Source organism: Eurosta solidaginis, chromosome 5, assembly GCF_040869045.1.
Source record: "Eurosta solidaginis isolate ZX-2024a chromosome 5, ASM4086904v1, whole genome shotgun sequence".
Lineage (NCBI taxonomy): Eukaryota > Metazoa > Arthropoda > Insecta > Diptera > Tephritidae > Eurosta > Eurosta solidaginis.
In genome coordinates, this window is record NC_090323.1 from 160,038,956 (window position 1) to 160,063,013 (window position 24,058).

A 24,058-nucleotide genomic window follows, 5' to 3' on the forward strand; every position below is an offset into this window, starting at 1 on the left:
TGAAAATTATTCAGCAAGCAAAAGTCGCAGTATCTACTAGCAAAAGTCGCAGTATCTACTGCAGATTGTGCCCGTGCTATTCTGCATGCTTCTATTTTCTCTCAGATGTCTTTGCATTGCGCGACATGCCCTTTGGCGTGTAAAAAGTCACTACTCGTTTTAACTGTTTATTGGAATCATTAACAAGAAGACGAAGGAAGGAAGGAAAGGAGTGCCCCTGATGCTTCAATGTTGGAATTTACGATATCTTCCTTATATATCTTCACACAGTTTTGTTTTTGCATATTTTAAGTCTCTTTTGTATTTCGCTCTTTTAACATTTTGTACAACTTTATGAAATTAGTACTGAATTCAAGCTCACTGAATAAAGATCAAATTATATCAATATTCCCATTTAACCTTCATTTAAAACACTACCCTCAATAGGTTATGGGCCCAGGTGCTTAGAGTGATTTACATATAGTTATTAAATTTATGGACGAAACGAATATTTTTGTAATTAATATCTCCGGCGTCGAAAGAAAAATTTCGGTGGATAATTTACCCGAGAAAGAATATTCTGAGTGTGTACAGCAAATGCCCACAAATATGGCAGAATCAAGAGTATATCAAATTCATCGTTTTGATGGTACCAACTATCAGCTTTGGAAGAGACAAATGAAAATTTATATGACGGAAAGTAAGCTTAAACCGTACATATTGGGTACAATTACACGACCTACCACAGATTCAGCGGCCTGGGATGAAAAGGATGGAGAGTCGCAAGCTTTCCTAATGCGTAGCTTGCAGTTGGAGCAGTTCAAGCACTTAAGCGATTGCTCAACTGCTGCACAAATGTGGGCAAGGCTGAAAGCCGTACATGCGGAAAAAAGTTAGCAATCAGCCCAAGTACTCTTAGGAAAATTTATGAATTTGAAAATGGAAGAATCGGAACATGTTTCCGATTTTATTGCAAGCATAACTTCGCTGGCACAACGACTAAAAGATTTAGACTTGGAGCAGAAAACACCAATGGTTATTGCTAAAATGTTAAGCAGCCTACCTCCAAAGTTCGATCACGTGAGAACTGCATGGTATGCAGTGCCAAGTACCGATCAAAGCATTGAAAAATTAACGGATCATCTTATTAACGAAGAAGCTTTAATGAATTTAAGGAAAACAGAAGGCAGTTCAACTCAAGGGCAAATAGGTAACACCGGTACGGCATATGCAATAAGCAGAAACAAATAAAAGCAACAACGGAACCAAGAGACCAGGCAAATGCAATTATTGTAACAAGTCAGGCCATTGGGCGCGAGAATGTTATAAAAAGGCGCGAGATAATTCGGACCGCTATGACAGCGAACGCAATCATACATCGAACCGCATAAAAAGTGATAGCCAAAATATGATGATTGAAAAACAAACAACAAAATCCCATGATGTAAAAAGGAATAAAGAAGAACTGTTTACTCTTCAGTCGCTTTTAATGAGTACGTCGAATGACAACGCTAAAAGTAACTGGTATGCTGATTCGGGCGCATCAGATCACATGTGCTTTCAGAGGGAGTTCTTTAAAAATTATACAACCTTCCCAAAAGAATTTTGCAAAGTTCGAGTTGGTGATGGCAGAAAGTTAAATGCAGTTGGCCAAGGTGATATCGTCATGCGCGTTTTAAACCCGGTTAAGGCCGCCGCTGTTTATATACTCAAAAATGTACTCTACGTTCCCGAATTGGATAGAAATTTCGTGTCAATTTCACAAGCTACAGAAAAAGGTATTGATGTAGTTTTTCTGAAAGGTGGTCAGCGCGTTATATTTAAGAAAGGTGATAGTATTTTGGTCGACGGATATCGGGAAAATAAGTTGTATAGGATGAACTTGAAACCTGAGGATGTAGCTGAATTAAACACTGTACGTTCAATAAAGATTTGGCACGAACGTCTAGGTCACGTCAGTTATGACACTTTACGTAAAATGAACAACAACAACATCGTCAAAGGGCTGGATATTGGCACTGTAGATGGTGATAACCCATTTTGTGAAGGTTGCGTTTTTGGTAAACAAAGTCGTTCACGCTTCAACAAATTTAGTACAAATCGATCCAAGATTCCTGGTGAGACTTTTCATGTGGATTTATGTGAAAAAATGAGCTCGCCTTCGATTGGTGGAGCGAATTATTTTATGTTACTAAAAGATGATTATTCTAGATATTGCTTCGTGTGTTTTCTGAAGGAGAAGACTGACGTTTTGGATGCATTAAAGCAGTTTTATGCTGACGTTCGAGCAGATGGCCATATCATCAAGAAACTTCGATCTGATGGTGGTTTGGAATTTCACAACAATGCGGTGAAGCAGTTCCTTCTATCAAAAGGTATCAAACAAAAATTCTCCACTCCCAGAGCGCCTGAACAAAATGGTTTTATAGAAAGACAGAATAGAACTGTAGTGGAAACTGCTAAGGCTTTACTACATTTTAAAGATTTACCATTGTATTTATGGGGCGAGGCTACAAATACGGCTGTGTTCCTTAGAAATCGAATATCGTCAGAAGTATTTGGTGGAGTCTCTCCGTTTGAGCTATGGTTCGGACGCAAACCCTGTGTTAAGCATTTGAAGGTTTTCGGCAGTGAAGTATTTGTGTATATACCAAAAGACCAGCGAACAAAATGGGAGAAAAACTCAATGAAATGTATTATGGTTGGTTATAACGATGATAGTAAAGCATAACGAGTCTATGAACCTGTTTTCAGGAAAATGTATATAAGACGCGATGTGATTTTTAATGAAAAGCAAAATGATTTGCATGAAACCACAGAAATATATACCCAAAACCATTTTCCACAAAATCAAGCCGAAGAACCTAATTAAGAAGGTCAAAGTAGTGACAACGTTGGGATCGCAGCAGATTACAGACCCACATTACCAAGAAGCCCGTATAACACACGTTTGAGTAAGAAATTCAATATAGAAGATGAAAAACTTAATTGCGCTGAGGTCTATTTGGCACAACTTGAGCCAAATAATCTCAGAATAATCAGAATAAGCTAATTAGTTTCTGCGATTCTGATTGGGCTGGAGACCTACATACTAGGAAAAGCACCACAGGCTGCGTTATTTTGTTGAACAAAAGTGCTGTAGCATGGAGTTCAAGAAAGCAAACACTGACAGCCACGTCAACCACTGAAGCCGAATTTGTGGCTTTATGCTCAGCAGCTAAAATTACTATTTGTTTAAGGAAGCTCATGTCGGATTTGGGTATTGCACAGCGTCAGCCAACAACGATTTTTTGCGACAATCAGCAAGCAATCATTTTAGTATTGAATCCACATTCATCAAAGCGTATGCGACATATTGATACACAATATTTTTATACATGCGATATGCAGGCCCGAAAAGAAATTAATGTTCTGTATATACATACTGATGAACAGCTTGCAGATCAGTTAACCAAGCCGTTGTCAGTCGAAAAGCATGCAAATCTAGTATCCAATTTTGGAATGTCAAAAGATAATTAATTATTTGTATTTAGAAGATATCGAGAGGGAGTCGATAAGTGCTTACAGGAGTCCCTGTCTTCGTAGACCTACCTCCGGTGTAAAACACAGATCAATGTCCGTTGATCTTCGGCCCAACAAGTTGGTACCAATCGGTGAGCTGGGGTGTTTAAGTCAACCAGCCTTGGTTTGGCCGAGGAGGACTATCCATCCTCCCTTCCATTTTCAGGTCATGGCACCCGGTTGCACGGCAACTCCATCGCGAGTTCCGTGCTTGCCTCAGTTTCCCTCTTTCATTGATTTTATAATCTCGGGTATCTAATTGTCAGGTCAATCAGATCGAGATTTGTGTTTTGTCGCAATTTAGGAATGTGACCAACCTTTTCTGTCCTGCAGTGTTACAAAAATGTATAATACATTGTTAACGACGGAGCTGATTTTGCTCAGACATTGCTTGAGGGCGGCACCTCCCTCCAACGCTATGCACCACATGTTATGATCAAAAACGACCGTTCGCCGTGAACCAACTACCGATGTAATCTATCAGCGCAAGTGTCTTTCCTTAAGCATGAATAGCTACTTAAATGTTCCATAGAGTGAGAGCGTCATATAATTCCTTGTGAATAAAACTATCTGTTGTCAAGGCAACAGACAGTGATGCTGACAAGTACTTACGACACAAACACTCACAAGGTACATCTTCACTAATCATGGTACTAAACCACTTGCGCAACAAGACACATCTCGCTAGTCACAAACGTTCTATTCAGTTGTATGCAACTTTATTCTGCATTATTTGCTACTTTATATATGCCCACATATTCATCGTTATTTGCTACTGTGGTATACAACTTCTAATAACTCGCTTCGTTGTATAATCTTCCTCATTATTCTTCAAATTCCGCTCCGTTTTATTCCACAACTTAGGGCTGTGGCCAACCTTTTCAACCATAGACCTGTGTGGGGGGCTTTCCCGCCCCAGCAATATCTTTGCATTAGCAGCTCGCCACACTTCTCCTGCTCCCGCGGTAGCAGTTTTTATAAAGACCTTGCCTAGGGTCCCACAGGGTGATACCCGCGTCCACCCTGCTACCTTTCGAGTAAAACACCTTACTCATGGATTGGGTACCCATGGTATTATGGTCGCCTTTTACGACCGGTATACCTACCGTGGGTATATTCTTTCCCCTAGCCCACAGGGGTAATCGAGAGGGAGTGTTGGAATTTACGATATCTTCTTTATACATCTTCACACAGTTTTGTTTTTGCATATTGTTACGAATATTAGCAACACTAAGGGGTGCTGTCATCTCTAAGCCGATGCTAAGCAGTGACTTGATGCACATCAATAATTCAATCATTATGTCTACACATATGTACGTACACGCAGCGGAGAAGCAACGCACAAACACATGCAGATATCGTATCTGAGATGCTCCCAAAAGTATGCAATTGTAATTGTGGAAGTGTCGCTCACAAATACACGCGCATATGAGAGCTACACGCGTGCATCTGTAGTTATAATTATATACCAGTAACTAAGTAAATTCTGGAAGCGCCTAGATAATGCAACGAGGAAATCACACAGTATAAAAGCAGTAACAGTAGAGGCGCGATAATCAGTTTCGATTAAGCACGCTATCTGTCGAGCAATAGAAGTGTTATTTTGAAAGTACTTGAATAAAGGCCATTTTGCATTATTAAATATTGGAGTTATTTATTCAACAGTTTAGTGATTCGAACTTAGCAGAAGGTTGCAAATAAGAGGATTTGCAGTAAATTCGTTACAATTGGTGTCAGAAGAGGAATTGTTGAATAAATTCCGAAGACTTCGAATACAACTTGGACATGGGAAAGTGGGGTGAATTGAAGATCCAACAACTGAAGAAGGAGTTGGAGAGCCGTGGATTGAATACAACCGGCAATAAACTCGAACTTCAGGCACGACTACGAAAGGCAATGGAATTAGCGTGGAAGAGTGTGTCTTTCCTCTTGATGTCGAGGAGACAACAAAAATTGAAGAGAAAAATGAAACATCGCAGACAGTTACGAGCACAGACTTGAACATGATTTTAGCTGCAATATCTGCTCAAACATCGACAGTGTCATCTCAACTGGCAAACAGAAGATATATATGGAATCGCAGGAGAACCGTATAACATCCAAGATGGAAGAACAGAAGACACGTATTGCAGAAATGTCGTCAGAAATAACATCTCAACTGGCAGAACAAAAGACAAGTATAGCATCCCAACTGGAACTAGAAGAACAAGAGGAGCGCTTATCATTGCAGGTGGCACAAATGTCTTCGCAGTTAGAAGCACAGGAAGCAAGGGTAACATCAAAGCTGGAAGCGCAGGATGCAAAAATCGCTAAGTTTCAGGCAGAAGTCGATGATTTAAAAGGTCGTATGGAGCAGTTGCAACTAAATCGCCCAGCAGTTTCAACGAGTAATCCAAGGTAAAAACACCATCCTTTGACGGTTCTGTTCCTTTCCAGGTCTTTAAGCTACAATTTGAGAAGACCGGAACAGTGAACAACTGGATTGCTGAAGATAAAGTTGCTGCACTCTTCGTAGCAATGAAAGGACCAGCTGCTGAAATCTTACAGACTATTCCAGAGTACGAACGGAACAGTTATGACACATTGATGGCTGCTGTAGAACGACGGTACGGAAGCGAGCATAGGAAACAGATATATCAAATTGAGTTATAAAATCGCTACCAAAAAGTGAATGAGACTTTGCAGGTGTTTGCGTCGGATGTCGAAAGACTGGCCCATCTAGCAAATGCGGACGCACCCGTGGAATACACCGAGTGGGTAAAAATCCAGAGCTTCATAAATGGCATACGAGATGTGGAAACGAAACGAGCTACATATGCGAATCCAAAGCTAACATTTGCTGAAACGGTATCGCATGCACTGACTCAAGAAACAGCCTCACTTTTGAGTAAGCCAGCGTACCAAGCTCATCGCGTGGAAGTGGAAAGGCCAGACTGGGTAGACATAATTTTGGAAGCACTGAAATTGGAAAAAAATCGAGTAGTCTTAACGTCAGAGGAAATGTGGATGGCAAAGAACGTGTACGGACTGTCGATACGGGCGCATCTCATTCCTTGATCCGATCTGATTTGGTCAACAGGAGAGTAAAGCCATTACCTGGAGCAAGATTGCGTACGATTACTGGCGAGTGTAACCAAGTCCAGGGAGAAGTGGTATGTGAGGTATTAATTGGAAAGGTCATGGTTCTACACAAATTCATTGTGGCGGAGATTGTTGATGAAGTCATATTGGGAGTGGACTTATTAGTTGACCATGACATCAGGATCGATATGCGGCGAAAGATTATGCGCAATAAGAACCAGGATATACCACTTAAATTTAGTTTGGAGAAAGGGTTCAGCAGTAATCGGGTACTGGTGGAGAAGACTCGACAAAGACGACGAAAGTCAAAGGTAAAGGTTGATGGATCGAATGGGCCAAATAAATCAAAACCAAAGGTACCTGCGAGAAAAACACTGGCATTGACAAACCCTAATGGACGCACTAAAACGACTTAAAGAATTTTCCATAAGGAATGCAAGGGTGGTTTCAAGCCAGCGCGCACTACTCTTGTGAAACGCCAAGACGATACTGATGATGCAAAGCCAATCCGTCAAGATCAAGCTCTGCGAAGTAGTTCTTCATTCGCCGAACCGAACAACAGAGTGTGAGGGAACGGCCCAGGGTAATGCGAAGTAAGATGAAACACAGGTACAACAAGAAAAATAATTCGGCAGGTTTCTTGGAGGGAGATTTGGTACTGCTATACCACCCTCACCGGCGGAAAGGTGTTCCATCCAAAATTTTGTGCAGTTGGGAAGGCCCGTACAAAGTTGTGAAGAAGATCAGTGATACCATCTACCGCATACAAACCATTGGGAAACCACGAAATAGAAGGGTGGTACATTTGGAGATGCTAGCGGCGTTTAGATCGAGATATTTGTCTGATCGGGATGCAATTGTAATTGTGGAAGTGTCACTCACAAATACACGCGCGTATGAGAGCTACACACATGCATCTGTAGTTATAATTATATACCAGTAACTAAGTAAATTCTGGAAGCGCCTAGAAGATGCAACGAGGAAATCACACAGTATAAAAGCAACAGTAGAGGCGCGATAATCAGTTTCGATTAAGCACGCTCTCTGTCGAGCAATAGAAGTGTTATTTTGAAAGTACTTGAATAAAGGCCAGTTTGCATTATTAAATATTGGAGTTATTTATTCAACAGTTTAGTGATTCGAACTTAGCAGAAGGTTGCAAATAAGAGGATTTGCAGTAAATTCGTTACAATATTTTAAGTCTCTTTTGTATTTCGCTCTTTTAACATTTTGTACAACTTTATGAAATTAGTACTGAATTCAAGCTCACTGAATAAAGATCTAATTATATTAATATTCGTCCATTTAACTTTAATTTTAAACACTGCCCTCAATATTCAAATTTTCTCAAATATGTTTGTGTTTTTCTGAATTTCATTTGAATTTTCTGGTATACTGTTGGATAAGGTGTAGACTTCACAACTTAACTCACCCACGTGCTTCTTGATTCCAATAAGGCGCGTACAATCCACTAAATGCAGGAACAAAATAAACATCCAAAGAATTATCAACATTGCTCGCCATCTCTTCTACTTGATTAACAGTTTCGAATAATTCCAAATTATTTTTCATCCAATTTATGGCAGCACCAGCTATGGCTACACTACCTTCTAAAGCATACATTAAAGGTGCGCGTGGTCCTAATTGATAGCCGACTGTAGTGAGTAATCCATGTTTGGATTGTACCATTGATGTTCCAGTATTGTAGAGCAAGAAGCAGCCAGTACCATACGTAGACTTAGCTAGACCATGACTCAAACATTGTTGCCCCACAAGTGCCGCCTGCTGATCACCCAAACACGAAGTTATTGGAACACCTTTTAATATACCAACACTCATTTCACCATATAGTTCTGCACTTGAACGAATTTGCGGTAACATAGAAGCTGGCAAGCCGAAGAAGCGCAGCAAATGTGTATCCCATCTCAATGTTTCGATATTCATAAGCATAGTACGTGATGCATTTGTTACGTCGGTTAAATGTATACCACCATGCGGACCACCGGTCAATTTATAAATTAACCATGTATCGATAGTGCCTATTTGACAAGTGTCTGCATCCATAGCTCTTTGAACTTCACCAACATGATCTCGCAACCAACGCATTTTCAATGCTGAGAAATACGGTGAAATAGGTAGGCCACATAATGGTTTTAAATAATTGATATTACGAGATTTATTTGGTATTGTTTCGAGCAGTTCATCGACCGTACTAGATGTCCGATTGTCCAACCAAATAATGGCATTGTGTAATGGTTTACCAGTTGCGCGATCCCAGATAATAGTTGATTCACGTTGATTAGTTATGCCGATAGCAACTATATCCTTTAATGAAAATAAAGTATGAAGATTTAAATTTTGAAGCATTGCCCTTATGGATTTAATTATTACAGCGCCCGTTTTATTAACAATGTGGCGAATTTTAGCGTCACTAAGCTGTTAGTAAATTAAGGCACAGCAACAAAAACATTAAAGCAATCTATACTTGCGTACATAAAGACATCAATCATCATTTATACACATACATAGAAGGCGACGAAGAGATAACTCACTCACACACATGTAGTCATCAGCCGAAGATGTTACACACATACACACGCATATAGCTCAATTACCAAGCAGAAGATACAAGAGTTCTAGAAGGCGAAACGTCTATGTAGACCTTAGTAGAAATATGCGGACGAGGCAACAGAGTATAAAAGCAGCGCAAGCTGAGGAATGATGAATCAGTTTTGATTTAAACACGCTATCGGTTGTGAAGTACTACTCCCAAAGTAATCTAAATTAAATTTGTAATATGAAATAAAGCAAAGAACGCTGTAACAGAGCCCTAATAAATAATAAAATGTCACCCTGTGTTCAAGTGGCTGCAACACCCGTTGTCTACCCACGGGTGTGGAACAACTTGAACACAGAGCAATTCGGCTCTGAATAATTATTAAAATTTGGACAACACAAAACGCAACACGAACATTGGCGCAAGAAACAAAAACTAAAATAATCGAGTGTTCAAACTAAAGTTAATAAATAAAAATAAGTGAAAGATAATTAAAAGACATTAGTATACAACCACTTAATAAAATAATTAAAACCAAAAACACTGCGTTTTTGGTGTCTTGTGTGTGGAGTGCGTTGCGTATGCAAAGCGCACGTCCATTTTTCGGAGGTTCATAAAATGAACCTTATATGGCGACCATGACAAAGGTAGGTGGTGGAACTTTTTATGAAATATGTGGAAAGTGGCAGTGGCAGTGAAGATGCATAGTTCGATAAAACAAAGTAAAGAAAGCGTTAACTTAATAAAATCGACTTAAGACTACAACGGGTATAAGGCCAAAATGGAGAATTTTCATACAACAACGCTATTAATTAACGGACTTTAAAACCCACGCCACTAGCCAACTGTACAACACCGCCATTTTTAAAGTACACCACCACCACCAGCATTAACATCGAGACCAGCAGCGGCAGCGCCGGCGAAGACCGCCAGAAACAACTCCGACATCAGCAGCATTGGCGACGACAGCGGCAGCGTTTACGGCAGCGGCAGCATTTACGGTTGGAGCAGCAGTAAGTATAATATATATATGTAGTTAACAAATTTTTGCCTACGTTTTTTATAACACATATATGTATGTATAGAAAACATAAAATTTCTTTCTATGCGGTGCGTTATAATATATATACATTTTGGATTTTTTTTTTAAGTGGTGCGTTCTATATTTAACTACTTCGGTTTTCAACAATTTTAAATTTTCGAAGACTGTTGAACTTGATAAGCAGTTTGTAACGTGTAAGTTTTGGATTTTTGATATTACGGTGGTCCGTTAAAAATCAATAAAAATTTTTTTTTGATACATGCGGTGGTTCCGTGAAAAACCAACTAAAATTGTTTTGATATAAGCGGTGGTTCCGTGAAAAACCAAATTTTTTTTGAACAAAGCGGTGCGTCCGTGATTACATTTTGAGATTTTTACCAATTCATACCTATATACTTTTGTGACATTTTAAATTCAATTACTTTTTACGGATTTTTCATACAAATACTGCAGTTTTAATTAATTCTTCCAATAAATAGTTAAATACTCCTTTAGTGACTATTCACCTGCAAATCAGTTCCCTTTTATAAAATTTTTTTTTCTTCTCTCTTTTTCCTCAACAATTCAACTTCAAATATAAATGCAGACATTCAAATAAGTACTTCATTAATTTCATAGTTTGAACTGAATTATTTGTGATATCCTGATAACTACATATGTACCTTAGAAGTGGTAAGCAAGTGCACAAAAAATTCAAACACAGAATCCGATTCCGATAATTCAGCCTCAAGCTACGAAAGTTTAGCTTCATCCTCGACCGAAGAAGTCACAAACCAGGAAAATAGATTTTCTTTGTCAACAGATTTTCCAGGCTTCGAAAATTCTTCCATTAAAAATTCCACTTCTAATTTAGATTCAAATCTTAACGATTCAAATAGTGCAAAACTAACTTCAAGTTCCTTTACTTTAAAATCAGATCTTAACGATCCAAATAGAATAAACGTGGCCTCACCTTCTGTTAATTCAGCTCCAGATCTTAACGATCAAATCATGGCAACACCAGAGGAAAAGAGAATTTTCATTAACACATGTGCTAATTCTATTAGAGAAAACTACAGTGGTGATCCTCTAGCACTTGATTCTTTTATAAACAAAATCGCATTACTTGAACAATTCGCTACTGCAGATTTAACTGATACTTTCATAGCGTTCTTAAAATCAAAACTTGAGGGTAAAGCCCGTGAAGCAATACCCACACAAGTAACTTCACTCAATGAAATTAAAACAGCTCTACGTAATAGGATCAAACCAGACAACTCGAAAGTTGTAGCAGGGAGAATTGCAGCGTTGCACGTTAACGGAAACAATTATACAGATTTTGCCAAAAAAGTTGAAGATTTAGCTGACTCACTTGAGCGGTCTCTTATTATTGAAGGGATCACTCAAGCGAAAGCTCATGAAATGGCAGTTGAACAAACTGTTAACGTGTGTCATCTAAATGCAAAATCAAATTGAGTAAAAACCATTTTACTGATCCGAAAGACGTAGTAGCAAAATTAATTGTAGAACAAAACAACGAAGTAACTGAACGTCAGGTTCTAGCTTTTCAATCACGTGGTAACAGTACATTCAGAAATTTACGTGGTAGTTATCGAGGTTTTTACCCAAACCGCGGCTATACTGGTTATAGAAACAATAATTCATTTGCATACAACAGCAACTATAACGGCATTATAATAATCAAAGATATAGGAATTATAACGGAAATATATACCAGAATAACAACAATAATAATACGCGTCCAAATACAAATTCCAATTCAAATACAAATAATAGTAACAATAGAAGCAACAATTCAAGATCGTCAAAGGGTAGAGGTCGAAACGCAAACGTTCGCGCTTTAAACGCCAGGGCCCCTCAGGAGCGAACACTGGGGGAGGACGAACTAAGCCAGTAAGCAAACTTCCCTCACCAATAGGCATCTATTGTTTAAATTTAAATTACTCTGATTTCATTGAATTACAACTTAACGAGTCACAAAAATTTTGTTCTTTCCTAGTAGACACTCAAGCGGACATTTCTTTAATAAAGATATCATGTTTAGACAGAAATATTGCCTTAAATACGAACGAAATTATTAACATTACCGGTGTCACTTCTAATTCAGTTTCTACTTTAGGTAAAATTACAGCAAATTTAAAATTTTCAAACTTTTCTATTAAACATACTTTACATGTAGTAAATGAAGACTTTAATATTCCATCCGATGGCATACTGGGTAAAGATTTTCTGAAAATTAACAAATGCTTTATTAATTATGAAAGAAATAGCATTTCCTTTTGGGTAGGTAATGAAAAACTCGCGATACCAATCCTACACGGAATAGAAAGCGACAGTTGTATCATTCCTCCAAGATGTGAAATATTCAGACTTTTTGATTTAGGAGATTCACCCGAACCACTTTTCGTGGACTCGCAGGAAATTGAAAAAGGCGTTTTCACAGCTAGATGCATTGTTAATTCCAGTAACCCAATAATTAAAGTCATAAATACCACGGATGATATAAAGTATGTGAAAAGAAACAGTATTCGGACAGAAAAACTTTCAAATTATAATGTTTATACAATTAACAAGACAGAAACAGAAGACAAACGTACGAAAAAACTGACTTCAATTTTAAAAAATCAAATACCTCAACATGCTCATAGTAAATTAATTGACCTTTGCATTGATTATGCCGACATTTTCGCTCTTGACACGGACAAAATGACTTTAAACAACTTCTACGAGCAAAAATTAAGATTGACAGACAACGAGCCGGTATATGTTAAAAACTATCGATTTCCATATTCTCAACGCGAAGAAAGAAATCGCCAAGTAAATAAATAGTTAGACAACGATTTGATTGAACCCAGTTATTCCAATTACAATAGTCCTTTGATTGTAGTCCCAAATAAAGATACTAATGGTCAAAAAGCTTATCGTATGTGCGTAGATTTTCGCGCAGTAAACAAAAAACTCATTGCTGATAAATTTCCACTAGCTAGAGTTGACGATATTTTAAACAATCTCGGTAGAGCAAAGTATTTTTCCACATTAGATCTTTTTTCAGGATTTCATCAAATCCCCTTCCATCCTGACTCACGTGACATTACTTCTTTCAGCACCTCGGTCGGCGCATTCAGATGGAAAGTGCTTCCATTCGGTTTAAACATAGCACCAAATTCATTCTAGCGAATGGTGACTATAGCTTTTTCGGGTATACCACCCAATGTCGCATTTTTGTACGTCGACGATATTATCATAGGTTGTAGTGAAGCACACCACATTAAAAATCTTTCAAAAGTTTTCTATACTTGTAGGTCTTTTAATCTCAAACTTAACCCAAATAAATGCAACTTTTTACGACCAGAAGTTACATTTTTAGGTCATAAATGTTCAGCCAAAGGTTTGTTGCCAGACGACTCTAAAATAAACGCAATTAAAAAGTATACAAAACCGACTGACAAAAACGCGGTACGACGATTCGTCGCATTTGCAAACTTATACAGACGGTTTATACCTAATTTTCTCTCTGGCAGCGCCTCTGAATCGATTAAGCAGAAAAAGAGTTGAATTTGTATGGGATGTAAAGTGCAAATGAGCATTTCTATCTTTGAAAGCAGCGTTACTTTCACAAAAATTATTTCAATATCCAGATTTTACTAAACAATTCATTATTACCGTTGATTCTTCCACAACTGGATGTGGCGCTATTTTGAGTCAAGAACAACGAGGCAGTGATTTACCAATTTGTTTCGCTTCTAAAGCATTTAATAAAGCCGAACAGAAAAAACCCATTATAGAATTAGAGCTTTTAGCTATTTACTTTGCAATCAAGCAATTTCGACCATACGTTTATGGCACCCATTTCATTGTAAAATCAGACCATAGACCTCCAGTATACTTATTCAATATGAAAGACCCATCTTCAAAACTTTCAAGAATAAGATTAGAACTAGCAGAATATAACTTTACTATAGTTTACATAAAGGGTAAATCAAACGTTGGTGCCGATGCACTATCGCGTATTACAATCGATGAGATTAAAGAAGCTAACAAACAAATTTTAGCAGTACATACAAGATCAATAACAAAACGGCAAAACGACAATAATATTCATATTAAAACAGACAAAAACGACGAAAAACAAATTACTTTACATGTCTACGAGAAATTTTAATTTAATTTTTCAAAAAAGATTCCACGAATAAGATCTGCAATTACGTACGATAAAAATAATAAAACAACAAATTTAAGAATTTTTGCGCATATTAAACATAAGAAACTCGAGTTACTTAGTTTTGAGCTTGTTAACGAAATAATGACTTTAGAGAAATTACTTTCGAGGCTTGAATCAGAAGCCGGCAAACACAAAATTAAGCAGATTGAATGGCCTAAAAACGATATTTTGTTCGAACATTATACTATTACAAATTTCAAAAATATTGGAAATAAAATTTTAAAATCATTAGAAATTATACTAACAGATCCAGTGGAGACAGTAACAGATGAAGATACAAAATTAAAACTTATGAAAATTTACCATAATGATCCCATTTTTGGTGGACATTGCGGAATGAAAAGACTTTACGCAAAACTACGAACAAAATTTTATTGGAAGAACATGACTCGTGATATATCGAAATATATCAAACATTTTAAGGATTGTCTTTTAAACAAGGTTAAACCTAAAACAAAAGAAAAATTTGTTTTAACACCAACTCCTTGTAAACCATTCGATATACTAGTAATTGACACAATAGAACCCCTACCTGAGTCCAAATATGGTAACAAGTTCGCACTTACCATGATTTGCGACATGACTAAATACCTGGTAACAGTCGCTGTGCCAGACAAATCGGCAAAAACAATCACTTCAGCAATCTTTGAAGGCTTCATTTTAACATACGGCACAATGAAGGCCATAAAATCAGATTTAGGTACAGAATTTAAAAATTAGTTATTCGAAGAATTAACTAAACTTCTAAATATTGAACATAATTTTTCAACTGCATACCATCACGAAACTGTTGGCACGATTGAACGTAATCATAGAGTTTTTAATGAATACTTACGTGCATATTTAAAAGATACTTTTTCTGATTGGGATGTTTATTTAAAATATTTTACTTTCCTACACAACACTACGAGTAGCACAGTTTTCGACAATCAATTTTCACCTTACGAGTTAGTCTTTGGGAAAAAGGCAACTTTGCCTAATGAATTAACAAAAGAAAAAATTGACCCAATTTATAATGTCGAAGACTATACCAAAGAAGATAAGTTTAGGATGCAGAAAATGCACAAAATGGCACAAAATCTGATTAATAAAAATAAATTACAAAGTAAAAATCTGTACGATAAAACGACACGACCTTTAATTGTAAAAATCGGAGATAAAGTACTTTTACAAAAAGAACCACATCATAAACACGAAAATATTTATCAAGGTCCGTTTATTATAACCAAAATTAACGAACCTAATGTAACTATTTTGGATGAAGTTAAAAACAAAGAAAAAGTGGTACACAAAAGCCGCCTAAGTAAAGTAAACTAACATTACTTCAATTTAAATTTGATTGAAAAACAAATCCAAAATTTACTTACAAGCATTTAAGCACCCACGAAGGCTTAAAAACTGTTAAAGCGAAACAAAAAAAAAGAGAAAATAACACAAATTATGTATATTCAAAAAAAAACTTTTTTTATAAAAATTTTTCACAAAAAAAAATACATATTTAATATGTAATAGAAATGTAAAACTTTAAATTGAATATGTAAAACACAAATATTTAAAAAAAAAACATTCAATATATTTTGTCGTAAATTAAAATATTATTAATATTTATACTTTTTATTTAATTAGGTATATATTTTATTTACAATTTGAGTATTCGATGTATAAAATCTTTTTTCAATTAATAATAAAAATAGTTCCGAACCACCGAATTATAAAGGGGAGGTACACCCTAATATAAATATATATTCGTTTGTTCGCAACAATTTTTATAAGTTTTTGGCCAAAGAAGAATGTGACAAAATTGATCACTTTATCAATTCTTCTTTTCCCCAAAAAGGATGATGTAACAGAGCCCTAATAAATAATAAAATGTCACCCTGTGTTCAAGTTGCTGCAACACCCGTTGTCTACCCACGGCCCTGCAAAAACGCTCTCGTCATTCCACGTCATTTGACTAGTCATTTTACAGTCATAGGTTATATTCATAGTCACATTTGCATGGGCGTGGGTAAGTTTTGTGACCAAATCTTTTGTAGGGGTGTGGAACAACTTGAACACAGAGCAATTCGGCTCTGAATAATTATTAAAATTTGGACAACACAAAACGCAACACGAACATTGGCGCAAGAAACAAAAACTAAAATAATCGAGTGTGCAAACTAAAGTTAATAAATAAAAATAAGTGAAAAATAATTAAAAGACATTAACAAATAAAATAATTAAAACTAAAAACACTGCGTTTTGGTGTCTTGTGTGTGGAGTGCGTTGCGCGTGCAAAGCGCACGTCCATTTTTCGGAGGTTCATAAAATGAACCTTATAACGCTAAACCGCGAAAATACTGTTCAACCCTCTACTTCAAATATAAAAGTACCAGTTATTGGAAACTTGATCATTATTTTTAAATGTATGTACTCAAATTTATTTTGTTTAAATTTAGTATACTATTAATTTGCTCTATTGTTGTCAATTTTATAATTCTCGTGTGCCCCTTCCGGGAAAACAGCTCCATCATCCAGTACTCCAGTACTCTGTGTGAGGTCTTTTTGAGATACTTACAAGAATTCATTCACTACGTTTTAACTTCTGCTTACTTCTAAGTTTTGTATTTGAAATTGTCAAGCGTTTAATTAAATACTGTTTAAATATTATTTTAAAATATATATCGTACATTATATCTTTAAACTAAGTGTATGTATATTTGGTCTGTATGATTGTTTAATTTGTAGACTGATAAATAAAAAAAATTAAAAAAGGGAGGCTAAGTTCGGATGTAACCGAACATTACATACTGAGCTGAGCCCTTTAGAGGCGAAACGTCTATGTAGACCTTAGTAGAAATATGCGGACGAGACAACAGAGTATAAAAGCAGCGCAAGCTGAGGAATGATGAATCAGTTTTGATTTAAACACGCTATCGGTTGTGAAGTACTACTCCCAAAGTAATCTAAATTAAATTTGTAATTTGAAATAAAGCAAAGAACGCTGTAACAGAGCCCTAAATAACAATAAAATGTCACCCTGTGTTCAAGTGGCTGCAACACCCGTTGTCTACTCACGGGTGTGGAACAACTTGAACACAGAGCAATTCGGCTCTGAATAACTATTAAAATTTGGACAACACAAAACGCAACACGAACATTGGCGCAAGAAACAAAAACTAAAATAATCGAGTGTGCAAACTAAAGTTAATAAATAAAAATAAGTGAAAAATAATTAAAAGACCTTAACAAATAAAATAATTAAAACTAAAAACACTGCGTTTTGGTGTCTTGTGTGTGGAGTGCGTTGCGCGTGCAAAGCGCACGTCCATTTTTCGGAGGTTCATAAAATGAACCTTATAACGCTAAACCGCGAAAATACTGTTCAACCCTCTACTTCAAATATAAAAGTACCAGTTATTGGAAACTTGATCATTATTTTTATATGTATGTACTCAAATTTATTTTGTTTAAATTTAGTATACTATTAATTTGCTCTATTGTTGTCAATTTTATAAATTCTCGTGTGCCCCTTCTGGGAAAACAGCTCCATCATCCAGTACTCCAGTACTCTGTGTGAGGTCTTTTTGAGATACTTACAAGAATTCATTCACTACGTTTTAACTTCTGCTTACTTCTAAGTTTTGTATTTGAAATTGTCAAGCGTTTAATTAAATACTGTTTAAATATTATTTTAAAATATATATCGTACATTATATCTTTAAATTAAGTGTATGTATATTTGGTCTGTATGATTGTTTAATTTGTAGACTGATAAATAAAAAAAATTAAAAAAGGGAGGCTAAGTTCGGATGTAACCGAACATTACATACTGAGCTGAGCCCTTTAGAGACAAAATAAGGGAAAAACACCATGTAGGAAAATGAACCTACCTAGGGTAACCCTGGAATGTGTTTATATGACATGGATATTAAATGAAAGGTATTACAGACTATTTTAAAAGGGAGTGGGCCATAGTTCTATGGGTGGACGCCTTTTCGAGATATCGCCATAAAGATGGACCAGGGGTGACTCTATAATGTGTTTGTACGATATGGGTATCAAAATCAAGGTATTAATGAGGGTTTTAAAAGGGAGTGGCCCTTAGTTTTATATGTGAAAGCGTTTTCGAGATATAGACCAAAATGTGGACCAGGGTGACTCAGAACATCATCTGCCGGGTCCCGCTAATTTATTTATATATGTAATACCACGAACAGTATTCTTGCCATGATTTCAAGGGCTATTGATTTCGCCCTGCAGAACTTTTTAATTTTCTTCTACTTAATATGGTAGTGTAGCATTATACGTCATGCCCACCTATGCAATACATTTGCGGCATTACGCATCATGAACTTCTATGCCAATACATTTTTGTAATAGCATAATCATATTACAATATTATGCGACATAAATTACATTGACCTAACACAGCGGTAAGCCAACATCAATGGAAGGCCGAATATGAAACCCTTGTCAGTTCACACATTACAAATTCTGCTCAGTCACTCATCCCGGTCAATACACTTGCCGATCGTCAATGTTAGTTTGCCACCAAAATATTTACATACAACCAATAATGTGAATTAACCAAATATTCACATACAAACATTTTACATGAATAGCAATCTGCTGACTTTGCATACAAATCTACATGTATGCATACCGTTTATACAAATCTACATACATATATGCATACTATTAATACAAATCTACATATCTTTAGTTCGTATGTATTAGAATAATTATGATTGTATAGGTTAAGAAATTATGTATAAAAGGGAAAGAATTTCTTTTAATAAAATCAATCACTATCTGACATTCAAAGTCTCCTAATCTTTTATTTGAACATTTCATGGCGATCCTGCCAGTTCAGATCAAATCAGCACAACTGCTAAAACGATCTGACTGGAAAAGATCCTGCAAGTTCAATCTTTTAATTAAAAAGTTGCTGATCAAGCAACGCTAAAAATATTTTATCGGTAAAGATCCTGCCAGTTTGAAAAAGCAGGACATTAAAGAAATCCTGCCAAATTGGCAAAACAAATACTTTGGAACAAAGGATAAATAACGCATCTGAATACCCAAATGCAAACACAAACCAAGGAATTATTTCCAAGCAACCAACAAAAATCAATTCAACGCATACGCATATACGCAAACGCAATTGCAAACACAAACCACAGTAATTATGTTCAACCACCTAATAGAATGCATTAATTTCAAACAACCAACATATTAGCAATTTTGACAGGCGATATTTACATCTTTTACAACGCATTAAGGGTGGAATAAATCTGAGCAATTTAGCAGCAAAACAGGAAACAACTGGCAGCATGACTGGCGAGCGGGCATAAAGCAAGTGGGATATCTACAATAACAATAGATCAGCACTAAGACTGGCAGCGTAAAATATGAAGATTGGTAACCAGCAACATTGTAACTAGCAGCAATATAAAATATAAGTAGGTATAAAATTTAGAAACAAATTGGGCGGCCTTTATGGACGCTAAACTATGAGCAAAAACGAAACTTTTTGCTTAGGATTTTTTTTTCTCTCTAAGTAGGAATTGAAAATAATTCATTGTAAAGAAAATTTAATAAAATAGAAACAGGAAGAACATATGCGTTAAACGTTGAACAAAATTTTTTTTTATTTGAAAAAAAAAAAAAATAATAAAGAAGCTCAGTTATCTCTCTAGTATGCAAGAAATAGAAACGGAAGAAGAATTTCACAGAATTTTTAAAAAGTGTGAAGACACTATAAGAGAATTCATAAAAATTTCTGAGGAAGTTCTTAAAACCCGTAACACCACTAAACACCAATTACTATAGAAGAGTATTGGCGACAGAACCAGTCTATAAAAAAGGAAGAAATACCCAAAATACCTACCCCAAAAATCCGAAAAAGAAAACGGGGAGGTAAACAATTTAAAATAAAGAAAGAGATAGCTGAGACCTTTGAACAATAATGAATATAATGAATAATAATGAATATGAATATATATATTGTCACGGATATTAACAGCACTAAGTTATACCATCACTAAGGCGATGCCAAGGCCACGATAGGCAGTATTTACGTCAATAATAAAATCATGTATACACATATATAAGGCAGCCGAAAGATGTCACACACATATGCATTTACTTATACGCCTATGTATGCGCGAGAGACTGTAAACTACAAACATTCACATAAATAATTCAATCATTATGTATCTACATAAACGAATAAATAATTGCGTCTACACATATGTACGTATACGAGCAGCGGAGCGGCATTGCACAAACAGATGCATATATCTTATCTGAGTTGTCACAAGAGAGAGCAATAATTTGTGCACGTAGTTGTGGCTGGCGATTTTGTAGCCGAACTAACTAGTAACTTCTGGAAATCGAAAAGCCTAGAAGTATGCAGCGTAAACTATAAAAGCGGAGCAGGCGAGTAAGAAATTCAGTTTGATTTGAGTTGTCAAGCAGTTGCGATTAAGACGATATCTAGCGAGCAATAGCAGTATTATTTTGAATAGTAGAGTTTCATTGAGCTATCAATCAGTGTGGTTATTAAGCAAGCTATTCGTTGCACAGTTTGAGTATATTGTGAAGTACTTTAATAAAGGCCATTTTGCATTATTACAAATTGGAGTTATTTATTCAACAGTTTAGTGATTCGAACTTAGCAGAGGATTGCAAATAAGAGGATTTGCAAGCAAATTCGTTACAATTGGTGTCAGAAGAGGAATTGTTGAATAAATTCTAGAGGACAACAAGGACATGGCAAAGTTAAGTGAATTGAAGATCCCGCAACTGAAGAAGGAGTTGGAGAGCCGTGGATTGAATACAAGCGGCGTTAAACTCGAACTTCAGGCACGGCTACGAGAAGCAATGGAAGCAGAAGGAATTGATGTGGAAGAGCATGTCTTTAATCTTGATGGCGACGAGACAACAAAAATTGAAGAGAAGAACGAAACATCGCAGACGGTTACCAGTACAGACTTGAACATGATTTTAGCTGCAATATCAATGAAATGTCATCACAAATATCCACAAATATGTCATCACAGCTGGAAGAACAAAAGACATATATGGCAACCCAACTGAAAGAACAAGAGACACGCATAACAGTACAACTAGAAGCACAAGAGGCGCGTATATCATCAAAACTCAAAGCGCGCATGGACGAAAAAATAATGCAGTTTGAAGGAAAATTCGAGGCAGAGGTGGATGCGTTGAGAGGTCGTATACAGGAATTGCAACTTAATCGGCCGGCTGCTTCAGCGAGTAATACAAAGGTAAAAACTCCATCTTTTGACGGTTCTGTTCCTTTTCAGGTCTTTAAGCTACAGTTTGAGAAGACCGCAGCAGTGAACCAATGGAATGCTGAAGATAAAGTTGCAGCTCTGTTCGTGGCACTGAAAGGGCCTGCCGCGGAAATCTTACAGACTATTCCAGAGTACGAACGGAACAGTTATGACGCATTGATGGCTGCTGTAGAACGGCGATACGGAAGCGAACACAGGAAACAGATATTTCAAATAGAATTGCAAAACCGCTACCAAAAAGTTAACGAGACTTTGCAGGAGTTTGCTTCGGACATTGAAAGATTGGCTCATCTTGCAAGTGCGGATGCACCCGTGGAATATACGGAAAGAGTGAAGATTCAGAGCTTTATAAATGGCATACGGGACGTCGAAACGAAGCGAGCCACATACGCGAACCCAAAGCAAACATTTTCTGAAACGGTATCCCATGCATTGACTCAGGAAACGGCGTCATTATTGAGTAAACCAGCATACAAAGCTCATCGTGTGGAAGTAGAAAGGCCGGAGTGGGTAGATACAATTTTGGAAGCTCTGAAGGGATCACAACAGAAAAATGCCGGAGTTATGAAATGTTTCAAGTGCGGTAACCCAGGTCACATTGCACGTCATTGCAGTAGCAATTCCAATAGTTCCAACAATGTGGGTGGCCGTAAACGCAGAGCTGAAGGAGACGAGCAAATCTCCAAATCCACTCAATCGTTAAACTAAAGCGAGTCAGCCGCAAGGGGCGACAGCTGGCTCCCTCAATTGAATGCCCCATAATCTCTATCTCGCAAATTGGAAGAAGGTCAAGCAATCTTACTGTCGGAGGACATGTGGATGGAAAGGAACGTTTACTGACTGTAGATACGGGTGTATCCCATTCCATCATTCGATCAGATTTAGTCAACAAGAAGATAAGACCATTGCTTGGAGCAAGATTACGTACAGCCACGGGAGAGGACACCCAGGTTATTGGAGAAGTAGAATGTGAAGTAGCAATTGGGAACGTCACGGTACTTCACAATTTTATAGTGGCAGGTATTGTTGATGAAATCATAATTGGAGTGGACTTCTTAATCAACCAAGGCATCAAGATCGATATGCAAAGCAAGACGATGCGATATAAGAACATGGATGTGCCACTTAATTTCGGCTACGAGAGAGGCTACAGCAGTAAACGAGTGCTGGTGGAAGAGAGTCAGCAAATACCACCAAAATCAGAAGCAGTCATCTGGGCAAAGGTTGATGGAGATTGTGGGACAAACAAATTGTGGGTTGTCGAAGCAGCAAATAAATCAGCACTGAACATACTTGTAGGAAAAACCCTGGCTATGACAAAACAAGATGGACGTATTCCGGTAAGAGTACTCAATGAGTTCAAGTCACCATTCAATTTGACCAAAGGAGCTATTTTGGGAAGATGCCAAGAGGCCGAAGTAGTTATTAACTGTGAACAGCTCCAGGAATACGTTTCATCTAGTAATACTGATCTTTCAAATGATATCACGGCATGGACGCATGGGCTAGAGGAAGCCTATCAGAGTAAGGCAAAACAACTGCTCATAAAATACGCGAACATATTTGACCAGGATGGTTCCAAACCAGGCCGCACCAATGTTGTGAAACATCAAATTGACACTGGAGATGCGAGGCCGATCCGTCAAGCTCCACGTAGTGTTCCACTGGCGAAGCGGGAAGCTGTGAGTCAAATCATACAAGAAATGAGTGACAGCGGCGTCATCGAACCATCAGCTAGTCCATGGAGCTCACCGGTAGTACTTGTAAAGAAGAAGGATGGAAAAATGAGGTTTTGCGTGGACTACCGAAAGTTGAATGACGTTACGGAAAAGGATAGCTACCCGTTGCCAAGAATTGACGACACTCTGGACTCGCTATCTGGTACGAAATGGTTTTCCACACTGGACTTGAAAAGCGGTTACTGGCAAGTTGAGGTGAAGGAGGAAGATAAAGAGAAAACAGCCTTCAGTGTCGGTGATGGTCTTTGGCAATTTACAGTGATGCCTTTTGGACTTTGTAATGCACCAGCTACTTTTGAGAGACTCATGGACCAGGTACTGAAAGGACTACATTGGAAAACATGCTTGGTGTACCTGGACGACATCATCGTATTGGGCGAGAGTTTTGATGAACATCTTAAAAACTTGGAGGAAGTTTTCCAGAGAATAGCTGGCGCTGGTCTGAAGTTAAGTCCCAAAAAGTGTACGCTGTTTAAAAAGGAAGTAAATTATTTGGGCCACAAGGTAACGACAGAAGGTGTCTGTACAGCCAATGAAAAGATAGAGGCAGTAAAGGATTGGCCAAGACCACAA

General features: G+C 37.1%; 2 protein-coding genes across 3 annotated transcripts in view; one reads left to right on the forward strand and one right to left on the reverse strand.

Moving 5' to 3' along the window:
- Positions 1-24,058, forward strand: part of LOC137254626 (uncharacterized) — a 154,756-nt gene that overhangs the window by 85,290 nt on the left and 45,408 nt on the right. The window lies entirely within an intron of this gene.
- Positions 1-24,058, reverse strand: part of Gk1 (Glycerol kinase 1) — a 60,992-nt gene that overhangs the window by 4,357 nt on the left and 32,577 nt on the right. For both annotated transcript variants that reach the window (XM_067792433.1, XM_067792432.1), the window contains exon 4: positions 8,054-8,946. In XM_067792433.1, coding sequence (XP_067648534.1) covers positions 8,054-8,946 — 893 coding nt within the window. The remainder of the gene's footprint in view (positions 1-8,053; positions 8,947-24,058) is intronic.